This window comes from Miniopterus schreibersii (assembly GCF_964146895.1).
Source record: "Miniopterus schreibersii genome assembly, chromosome: 1".
NCBI lineage: Eukaryota > Metazoa > Chordata > Mammalia > Chiroptera > Miniopteridae > Miniopterus > Miniopterus schreibersii.
The window spans coordinates 80,162,335-80,174,448 of record NC_138101.1 but is presented as its reverse complement, the minus strand read 5'-3'; the positions used below and the strand labels follow the sequence as shown (position 1 = coordinate 80,174,448).

The following is a 12,114-nucleotide window of genomic DNA, read 5'->3' as shown; positions in this document are numbered from 1 at the left end:
CGGTATTCATTTATTTCATATGCTTTAGTACCCACACACAGAAAAGATTAGGAGACTATTAATACAGAGATTTAGAATAAATTAAGGAAGATGTTAACGTAGATAAGATTTTCATCTGTTTCCATATATAGTTGACCCTTGGACAACATGGGTTTGGACTACAAAGGTCCACTTATACGGGGATTTTTTTTCAATAAATATGTACAGCATTGTAAATGTATTTTCCTTATGATTTTATTAACATTTTTTTCTATCTTTTATTGTACATAATTGTATATAATACAAATAACATACAAAATATTTGTTAATTATTTATATTATTGATGAGGCTTCTGGTCAGCAGTAACGTTTTGGGGGAGTCAAAAGCTTTATGTGGGTTTGCAACTGCAAGGGAGGGCAGAGCAGGGCTGGGGGGGTGGGAGGAAGGGGGCAATGTCCTTAACCCCTGCATTGTTCAGGGGTCAACTGTATTACTTTTCCAACCTCACCCAGCATTACTACAAGTTTTATGAACATGTGTTTATCTATACAGTCCAGATTAAAGCACATCTCTAAGGAATTATATGCGAAAGAGGAAGGGCTCAGTGAATGAAAAGAACAATTAAAAGTGTAACGGGGGCTGGGTGACCATGACATCTCTCACTCCAGTCACTGTCAGGGTTGTTGTGCTCATCTGGCTTCCTTTCCCACCATCATTTCAGAACTACACACTTGGCCAAAAGGGCCAAACTGCAGAGAAATAAAAACTGCTTTTCCAAGGCGCATCAGTGAGAGCCCGTACTCCCATTGGTATTTACCAGTTGTGACTTTGTTACTAGAATTTAAAGATGGATAAAGAAACCAAAATAAAACCGTTGATTAGATTTGTGTTTGACAAAGGATTGCTAGACTACCCCAGTGGTTCCTGGATGGCCTTAGAAGATAGAGCTTGATATTTACAAGAGTGTATTTAACTACAGTAAAAGCAAATAAAGCTGTTGCGTTGCAGTAGTACTACTGAATAGTAAAGATGAAAATTTAACGTCGAACAGCAATAGTTGTTTCTTTTTCCAGTGTGCAGAACTGAAATACAAGTGAAACTATAATAACCATCCCTGAGGGTATCTGTGACCTTTGACAACACAGCAAGAAAATATTTATAGTCTGAAACTATGTCTCTCCAGTATTACAGAGTAAATGAAATATATAATCTGGCTAACAAGCTGTACTTTTTGCAAAAGGACAAAAATCTTATGGAAGGATTCTAACTTTTCTTTCCGCAAGTCTTATAGAAGTTAAATATTGAATAAAGCAACAAGAATGGAAACTAATTGTGTAAAATGAAGGCAAAAGGAAAATGTTAGAAGTATAAGATTATCTTGAAACATATATATATACTTTTTACTTGAGCGTTTCAGTTGTTTATAACCAGCGTTTAAAAATAATAAATTTTTTCTTTGGTTCCACAGTAAATGAACATTTAGTAAAAGGGAAATATTTACTCCTTTACCTAAGAAATATATTTTGAGCACCTACTATTTGTGAGAATCATATTCTAGGAGTATGGGATATATCAGTCAACAGATTTAATTTTTTAAAAAATATGTGTTTATTGATTTCAGAGAGAGGAAGGGAGAGGGAGAGAGGGATAGAAACATCAGTGATGAGAGAGTCATTGATCTGCTCACTCCTACACAACCCCTGCTAGGGACTGAACCCCCATCCTGGGCATGTGCCCTGACCAAGAATCAAACTTCAATCCCCTGGATCATAGGTCGATGCTCAACCGCTAAGCCAAGCTGGCCAGGCCAGATTTAATTTTTTTTTTAAATTCCTGTTCTCATGGTGCTTACATACCAGTCGGAAAACCCAGACAATAAATATGATAAATTACTAAATAATATATGTAGTATAATAATAATAGTATATTAGATGGTGATAGAAGCTAAACAAAAAGAAGAGAGCAAGGTAAATTGGATTAGGAGTCCTGGGTTGGGGTAGAATGGAATTGCAATGTTAAAAATGAGTGATCAGCTCAGACCTCACAATGGAGGGAGGTACATTAAGCAGGACAGGCAGAGGGAAGAGTCAGGCTGAGCCTCTGAAGCATTTAAGGTTTTATTAAATACTCTCTCTGTTTAGGATTTAGGTTCAGTTATAAGAAATTCCCTTTTTTACCCAAGTATCAAGTCTGCAGTCCAAGGCAAATTTTCTAAATGTTCTTACAAGTGTTCTGTAGTTTTCGTGACATCTGAGTCTGTTTCACCTCAGTCAACTCCATCGCATTCAGTGGGACCATCATCTTAGTGGAGATGCAGAGAAATGGAGATGTGAGAAATTTTAAGGAGATCAGAACACAATAATTTGTTGATGGAGTGGATATAGGAGGTGAGGGAGATGGAGACTACTGGTGTGTGCAGCTAATTCAATGGTGGTGTCAGTCAGTGAGAGAAGAAACACTGGGGGAATTTCAGGTTTTGCTCTTTGGACATTTGGAATTCGAATGCCTTTAAGACATCTGTTTCTTGATGACCATGCCCTCCCCCAACCTAGTTTCCTCAGCCTCCAATGTTATGCCTTTTAGTTCTGGCCTCAGCAAGCACAATATCACTGTCCGGGGCACACACACTGAGATCCATACAGGCTCTTCTTTCAGGTTTGACCACCCACCAGTCACCAGCCCCTCGTACAAATACCTTAACTCAGGTCATGGATTCCTACTCTTACTTAAAAACCAAGATTAAATGCTGAACTACTAAAAACCATCCCAGTTCAGCAGAATGGAATTATTTCCTCCTTGCTATTTCCATAACATTTAATTTTTACTTCAGTTGTGGCACTTGCCATATTCCTTGCGTTGTTTTAAATGTTTGTGTTTATATCTCCCATTAGATTAAGACTCATTGAATGCAGGGTCTGGATCTTATTTCATACACAGTAACCCCTCAACACTGAGGACAATGCCTTGCATAGAGCAAGGTCTTAATAAATAGTGATTGGATTGAATTGCACACTTAGGTTTTTATTAAAATGACAGTGATAGGAGGATGTTCTAAAGAAAAGCCCTTCCAAAATCTGTAGCCATCACTTCCTATAAATGTGTATTTTTTAAAGTATCAAAAATTATTTGCATTATAATTGTGTCTGGTCCTTGGTATGTAGCTAAATCTAACAAATCAAAATCATTTGATACTGGAAAAATGAAAGTCGACCAGAACAATAATCAGCCATGATAAGATATCCACTAATGTATAAAAATATGAAAACATTTAGATGTCCTTATGAAAATGTACTAACTCATTTTAAGAAATACACAATATTATAAGTAAGAAAAATCATTTAAAGCTATTATTTACCCAAAGGAACCCCAAATAATTCAGTTTGTTTCAGACAAACATGGATAGCAGACATGTTCCTTTGATGAAGAATCATTTAGTTGTTCTACACATGTTTATTGAGTATCTACTATGTCTCAGCTACTGTTTTAGGTGCTCAGGATATATTAGTGACCAAAAGAGACATGTAAGAAGATGTAAAGTATTTTCACAACTGCTGGGTCTCTTTTTGCTTTCATTTATAGAATATACTTTTGTTTCTTCATCATGTATTACAACTTTAATAGCTTTTAAAGTGTTTACCTCATAGAGAACGCTTTCATAAACTAATTCATGCACCTACATTAACTATGCATCATTCATGAATTTTTAAAGGCCATGTGAACAGATACAGTTATGTCAATCAGAGTAGTATTTGAAGCAGTAGCTAGTTGTACCTCCTTGATTTTAACATATTTTTCTTCAAAAATGAATCTATCCAAACATAAACGTTTTAGCTGAAATTATCTTAACTTTTTTGTTGATATGCTTTGTTAACTCTTCCATCAGAATGTGTGCTCCAGATGAGCAAGGGCCTGTTCTATTGTCTTCGTAGCTTTTCCCCAGCACATTGGGTGCTTCAGAAATTTAAATAATTGTTGAATGAATAAATGCAGTAGTGGATGTTGAAACATGTATAATTCAGGGCTCTATGTGTGTGTGTGTGCGTGTGTGTGTGTGTGTGTTTGAGGTGGGAGAGAAGTCTAACAAATGAGAACACGAATGGAAATGCCACATTAATTACGTGGTTCACTGAGTTTTGCCTCAAGGTTGGACCCATCACAAACTTCCTGGCCTGACTTTTTACATTTCTTAAAATTAAAGGGAATTGGACTGCATTATATTTAACTGTGCTCTCTCTTATGTCCTGTGATCTTCTACATTGTTAATTGTGTGTCTTTTAAAATGTTACGCTAATTTTAAAGCTGAAAAATATTACTGATGCAACTATCATGCCACTTGAAAGAGTGTAAATGTGAGTCATCACTAGTGCTACTTTGTCATGACAGCTATTACTGTCTCTTTTTTTGCCTCATTTTCTCCATAATGTTTAACCCCAAGCAAGTGACAACTATGCTGACCATGATTCCCAGAGCAGCCCGTTGCCAGTGGCCCTGACTTGCAGTAATTGGTGATTAGACATACAGTTAAGGGAGAAATACAAATAGGCCATTCCAGTGGCCAGGGTGCTTCTCCAGTTAAACTGACCTCAACCCTGAGCGATGAGAGATTGGGAGGGAAGTTTGCTGGAGCCCAGATGTGCCGGACAGCCATGTGCCTTTTCAGTGTGCTCCTCTAGCACCTGTCTAGGCTTCACCTCTGCTGCCAAAGGGGAAGGAGGTGAGATTGCTCACTCTAAGAGATACTATTCTTCGCACACCAGCTGGTTGGGTAGGGCTCAGTATTGTGATTCAAGCCACCAGTTGTATTTTACATCTTCGTATCCTTGACGCCAGGTTTAGAATGATGAATAACATTGGGTTTCTCTCATAATTTCTCCCCATCTAGCAGGAACCATGAACATGACACACCTAATTGAATGTGAAAGCATCTCTACTAATGGTGTGTTCTGTCTGCCATGGCTTCACAGAGAGGGCGATGTTTGAGCCTGACCTTGCATGACAAGCAGAGATTTGCCAGACATGGGAGCACAGTAATTCTGGGCAGAGAAAACAGAATGAGCGAAGTACAGAATCTTGAAAATACTTGACATATTGGGGAATGTTCTGTGCAGGGATGGTGGGCGATGGTGCTGCAAAGGTTGTTTGAGGCAAGATTGTAAAGGTTCATTGATTTCATGCCGAGGAATTTTTGAGTCATGCTGTAGACAGTGGGGAGCCATCTGAGGTTTTTAATCATCACAGTATCAAAATCTTTGTTACGTTTTTGGAAACTAATTCCAAAAGCATCTTGGAGGACGAATTCACAGGAGCAGAAGAATGAGGGTACCAGCCAGCTACGTATTGATCCCCCAGTTCTTCACCAGCCGCTTCTTTTCATTCTCCAGGGACAGTATTTAGCTGCCAGATGGGCCCATAAAAACATGAAAATTCAGGGCTCTTCAATCAACTGGATAGTTGGATCTCATTTTCCATTTTTAAAAAAATAATGTATCATATGAGTCTCTTTGGAAATAGGGGGATAAATAAGATTATACTTGTTGAGTTCAGCAAATGTGGAGACGAACTATGTGCCAGTCCTGTGCCTGAAATCATGGAGGATATGCATTCATTCATTCATTCATTCATTCAGCAAATGTTTGTTGAGGACCTGCTATGTTCTAAATGGGAACTAAAAACACATAGTCTTGTATATCTTGGAGCTTACATTGTAGTAAAGTAATAAATATTAACTAAGTTATCCATACAAATAAGTGCATAACTGTAAATTTCTGTAAATGTTATAAAATTGTGGAGGAACATGAGAACAGCAAATAGGAGTGAAACTTTTCCTATTATTAGATACAAGTCATATCAGTTATAGGATTTGCAAATATTTGCTCCCAGTTTGTGGCTTCACTTTTTACTCTCTTAACGGTGTCTTTTGTAGAGCAGAGTTTTTAATTTAATGAACTCCAACCTATCATTTTTTCTTCCATCGATGGTGCTTTTGGTGTTATGTCTGAAAACTCATCTCCAAACCCAAGAGTATCTAGATTTTTCTCTTATGTTATCTTCTAGGAGTTTTATAGTTTTATATTTTACGTTTAGGTCTATGAACCATTTTGAGTTCATTTTTATGAAAGGTATAAGGTTAGTGTCCAGATTGTTGTTGTTGTTGTTTTGGAACTTGTATGTTTAGTTGTTTCAGCACCATATTTTCATAGTTTGAAGACCTTTCCCTAGCATGAGGAAGTTTACAGGTTAGTAAAGGGAAGATCTGTACACAAATGATTGACTGAAATGACTTAACTAAGATATTTGACTTGAAGGAAGTAAGAATTATGCTTAGGGGTTCAAAAAAGGTGGCATTTGTGGTGGACTGTGAGAAGTGACTAAAGTTTCATCATACAGATGGGGCCAAGGAGGAAATAACACAAGCAAAGGACACATATTACATACTTTTTTAAAAGATTGCTCTGGCCCATCCAGTGTTGCTCAGTGGTTGAGTGTTGACTTATGGTCTAGGAGATCTCAGTTCAATTCCTGGTCAAGGCACATACCCGGGTTGCGGGCTCGATCCCCAGTGGAGAGCTTGCAAGAGGCAGCTGATCAGTGACTCTCTCATCATTGATGTTTCTGTCTCTCTCCCTCTCCCTTCCTCTCTCTGAAATCAATAAAAATATATATATATATGAAAGATTGCTCTGACTGCAGTGTGGAGAAGAGTGTAAGAAGGTGAAGGTGGTAACAGGGAAACCACTTGGAAGGCTACTGAGATGAAATGTGGTAGAGCAGATAGACGGTGATGAGAACTGCTTGGTTCTAGATAGAGCTGATGGATTTGTCTATAGCTTGCATGAGGGGTCTGAGAGAAAGAGAAGAGCAAGGATCACTCTCAGGTTTTTTGCCCGAACAGTAAGAGGAATGGAGTCACCGTTTACTGAGATGAAGATCATGGGGCAGGAGCAGGTGTGAGGCTGGCGCATTCAGGAGCATGTGCTGGGATGTGTTAAGTGTGCCTATTAGACTTCCAAGTGAACTGTCGAGGAAGCAGTTGGATGCTTAAGCCTGGCGGTCAGCAAGCTTGTCAGCACCTGCATGGTATTTAAAGCTGTGAAATCAGGGCGTGAATGTAGGTAGAGAAGAAAAGAGCTGCAAGGACTGAAGCCTGGGAGACTCCAAAATGTGACAGAAAGATGGAGAGAAACTAGAAAAAGACAGTCAGCTGAAGATGCCAGTGAATTAAGGCAGAGAATCCAGAGGGGTACAGGAAGCCCAGATGCCTGTATTCAGGAAGCAGTCTGTTACATGCTGCTCATAGGTTAAGCAACATGAGGATTAGAGTTGACCACTGGGTTAGCAATGTGAAGGTCATTAATGTCCTTAACAGAAACTGTTTCCATGAAGGTCGTGAGGACAGCCTGATTGAAGTGGGTTTTCTTAATGGGCAGAGAGAAATTGAAGATAATAAATTTAGAAAATTCTTTTGAGGACTTTTTGCAATAAAACAAGGAAATGACTGATGAATCTCAGAGGGAAGGTGGGGATGGGTGAGGGGATGAGAGAGATTAACCAAAGAATTTATATGCACATATGCATAACCCATGGACACAGACATTAGTGTTGTGAAGGCCTGGGGCAGGGAGTGGGCGTGGGGTGGAAGGGGTCAATGGGGAAAAAAGGGGACATCTGTAATATTTTCAACAATAAAGATAAATTTAAAAACAAAACAAAATAAGGAAATGGAAAAGTAGATGGAAGAAACTGGAAGTCAGGGAAAGGTGTTTTTTGTTTGCTATAAACAGCTGAGAGGGGGGAATGAGAGAGGAACCAGCAGGAATGATGTCCTTGAATAAGTGAGAGGAGACAGAATCTAGTGCACAGAAGCAGGGCTGGCCGTGGATGGAGATGGGAGAATATCAATAGTGACTTAGTTCTCTAAGCACTGGGAAAGCATTAAAGTTCATGAGTGAGTGGTATAATTCTTATTATTCCTCATAATCTATTTATTTTTTTCCCTTTTACTATAGACAAATTCAAATGCTTAAAAGTATGTCCAAATAAACAGTTTTGCTCCAAATAAAGTGGATGATAATTTTATGTCCAGAATAGTTGAAACAAACCTTTGTGTTTATCTCAGCAACTTCTCCAGCCTTCACATCAAATCAAGATCTTTATGCCGTGGGTAAAAATTGCTGAAATGTTTTCCTCTGATAATAAACTTCTAAAGTCTGAAATAAATTTTCTACATACATTTAAACCCTTTGAAAATTCACAGTGTGGTTTATCTTTTTGTACTCCTCTTAAGTTTTGCTGAATGATAATTTTTTAAATTACCATTCTTTGACTATATCACACTAAAAAGCTGTTGTACAGCAACAGAAACTGACAACGAACAGGCAGCCGACCAAATGGGAGATGATATTTGCAAACAATAGCTCTGACTAAGGTTTAATATCCCAAATTTATAAAGAACTCATAAAACTTAACACCAAACAAACAACCCATTGGGAAATGGGCAGAGGAACTGAACAGACACCTCTCCCAAGAAGACATACAAACTGCCAACAGATATATGAAAAGATGTTCAGCCTCACTAGCAATTAGGGAAATGCAAGTCAATACTACAATGAGATGCCACCTCACCTGTTAGAATGGCTATTATCAACAAGACAAGCAATAATAAGTGTTGGAGAGGTTGTAGAAAAATGGGAACCCTCATTCACTGCTGGTGGGAATGTAGACTGGTACAGCCACTATGGAAAACAGTCTGGCAGTTCCTCAAAAAGTTAAGAATAGAGCTACCATCCGACCCAGCAGTCCCTCTCCTGGGTATCTACTTGAAAACATGTTTTTGCAAAGATATATGCCCCCCTATGTTCATTGCAGCATTGTTCAGGGTGGCCAAGACATGGAGACAACCAAAGTGTCCTTCGATAGAGGACTGGATAAAGAAGATGTGGTACTTACACACAATGGAATACTACTCAGCCATGAGAAAGAATGAAATACTGCCATTTGTGACAACGTGGATGGACCTTGAGAATATTATGCTAAGTAAAATAAGTCAGAAAAAGCTAAGAACTGTATGCTTTCATTCATATGTGGGATATAAAACTGAAACTTGTGGACACAAACAGCAGTGTGGTGGTTGCCAGAGGAAAGGGAGTTGGGGGGTGGGGGGTGAAGGGAGCCTAATATATGGTAATATATGGTGATGGAAGATTATTTGACTTTGAATGGTGGGCACACAGTGCAATATACAGATCTTATATCATAGAAATGTACACTTGAAACCTATATGATCCTGTTAACCAATGTCACCCCAAAACATTTAATTAAATAAAATAAATAAAATTACCATTCCTTGACCACCTATGGCCTAATCCTACCTCATACAAAGCTGGAAATCTAATGAATTCAAATCTCTCTGACTCACCACTTTGTAGCAGATTAAATCACACATAGGAATTTAGAGGAAACATTAAAGCAAATTGTATGTAGGCTAGCTCTTGATAGAAATAGTGAACTCTTGATCATCCATGAAGTAAGTTTGACATGTCACATTTTTCCAAAGGAGAAGAAAAACAAAAGATCAAATACATCGGGCTATTTTCTGGTAAATTGTTATCGTTGACTTTAGTAAATCATCTCAATTTAAAGCTTACTCCCACTATGATCAGTGATAAATTCTCAGATCAGAAAAGGTTTTTCTTTTTGTATTGCTCCACAGACACGAACGTATTCACACCAAGAAAAGTAACTTCAGCAGGCCTTTAATTTCAAGCCCGAAGGATGTCGATGATTTAGCAACCCTAGAAGTTTTGGATGAGGTAAGAACACAGTTTAATCTAACATAAACATTCTAGATTTTTTTAATTTATAGAATTGCTGTGAGCAGCAGGTTGTTTGAACAGAATCTGTTCGTCTCGTGCTTTCATTGTCTCTTAGCTTCTGGATTCTCTCTCCTATCTTCAGCTTTAATACATGTTACCCAAATTTCTAGATAGCTCCAGCCTGCTGTCATTTTTTTTGTTTTTGGTAACTCAAATTGCAAAGGTATGAGTTTCCACTAGTATGAGTTGCTCGTAGGATATGGACTCTTCTCCTGAATTCTTTCTGTAAGTTTCAAAGGGATGATTTACTGAGGTAAAAAAAATCGTCTCCTTACACTCTTGATGTGGCTTCCTTCCACTTACTCTTCTCCTGTTCCACTCTCAGTGGCAGTACCTAGAGGTCTCCAACATACCATCAGTGGTCCCCCTCATGGGATCACAGAGCCCCTGCTCTCATTGAGCTAACCTTTTAGGGCATTGAATTCTGCTTGAAACTCCTTACTTATCCCAGTGACCTCAGAAATAGATCAAACATCTCTGTGTAGGTACAAATCCAAGCCAGGAAATTAGTTTCAGCCTCTTTACCTTTCATCTCCCTTACTCCAGATAATCAGATCATTAGAGAAATGAATAGTTCGTTTTCAGTAAAAGGCTGGGATCTCCATCCTGCCTGATCAACAGATTTTTATTTTTTTAAGTACTTTTGATACATGCCTGATCATTTTGCTCAGAAATGCAACAAATCAGGAGACATTTTCTGAACAGAAGTAGTCATTTGGTAAATTTAGGGTTGTATAAACAACTCAAGTACTTCCTCAGGATAATCTATCTTGCGAACATCAAACATCTTGTAATCAGACAGTGTTTGCAAGTCAGAGATTGCCAAAACCTTTATGAATCCTTATGTATCACATTTTCCAAAGATGTGAATTCCTAAGCTTGTGAATTATAAAGAGGGCCTTGCTATCATATTGCTGACCTATATATATGTTAAACACTTGGTTGGTTGGTTTCTATTGTCTGTGCTTTCTTTTTGTCTTTTTTTTTTTCTTTAATCCTCAGTTGAGGATATTTTTTGCCATTGCTTTTCAGAGAGAGTGGAAGGGGGGGAGAAAGAGAGAGAGAGAGAAAGAGGGAAACGTCGATGTGAGACTCCAGTGTGCCATTGGCCAAAATCGACCCTGAGACCCTTCAGTTCGAGAGCCGACCCTTTAACCACTGAGTCAAACTGGCTAAGGCTCTTTTTATCTTTTTTTTTAACCTAAGAACTTTTGTTCCTCTCTTTTGTCATGTATTATTTTAATGATGCTATTAAAATTGATTCCATGTACTCATAACTTATCAACTATGAAAGTTACTTTATTTTATTTTATTTCATTTTTTCATCACCATTTATCCCCTTTATGCCTTCTTTTACTTCCACCTTCGCCCCTCCCCTCCAGAATCACCACACTGTGTGTTTCATTCTGCCTCATAAAGCCAAATGTCTAGACAAAGGGCTAAAACATTCCACAGAGCCACTGGATAACCTCACTTTGGAATAATACTATGTTCACTTAATCTTCCTCTTTTCTTTTCCAGTGTTCTTTCTCTTTACTTCATCACCTGCGTTTACCTCTTTCCTTGATATGTATAATATCTCTGCAATATTTAGATTGGTCCTTTGGAAAACACTGGTAACCATGACATCCCTCTACAGCTCTCAAAACCAAAGAAAATGCCTGTCGAGTGAAAGGGTAGTTGCTCACCAAGTTTACACGTCTTACTATCAATACAGCTATTTCTTTCTAGAGCCTTGGTCCTGATTCCAGATGTTTTATTTACTATTGTTTGCTTTTTACATTGTAGTTGACCATAAATGATTTTTAAGAAAAAGAAATTATTTTTATTTTATTATAGAATACAGTCTCTGAGCAACTTGAGAAGTGTTATTCCAGAGATCAGATTTATCTCTATGTGGGAGACATACTCATTGCTCTTAACCCTTTCCAGAGTCTGGGTCTTTATTCCACAGAGGTATGTGGTGTGCCTTCTATTCTTTTACTTTGTACTAATAATTGTACTATACAGATATTTAAATTATGCCAAAGAAAGTTTTATTCAGAACCTTGAATAAACAGTTAAATAATTATTGTTAAAACATAGAGAGAGGAAAAAATAGAAGATGAATTAACCTGGATGCTGTATATGGACTTCCTTTTCCCAAAAGCATGTGGCAGAATGTTACTTACTTATAGTTATTGATAACTAGTCTATACTGTGCATCATATCAATGCATAGGTGTCTAAAAAAGTGTCTGCTCAATATCTACCTCTCACCCAA

At 37.9% G+C, this 12,114-nt stretch overlaps 1 protein-coding gene across 1 annotated transcript in view; it reads left to right on the top strand.

Moving 5' to 3' along the window:
* Nucleotides 1-12,114, top strand: part of MYO3A (myosin IIIA) — a 196,015-nt gene that overhangs the window by 76,763 nt on the left and 107,138 nt on the right. The window contains exons 10-11 of the mRNA XM_081149403.1: nucleotides 9,690-9,789; nucleotides 11,692-11,808. Coding sequence (XP_081005529.1) covers nucleotides 9,690-9,789; nucleotides 11,692-11,808 — 217 coding nt within the window. The remainder of the gene's footprint in view (nucleotides 1-9,689; nucleotides 9,790-11,691; nucleotides 11,809-12,114) is intronic.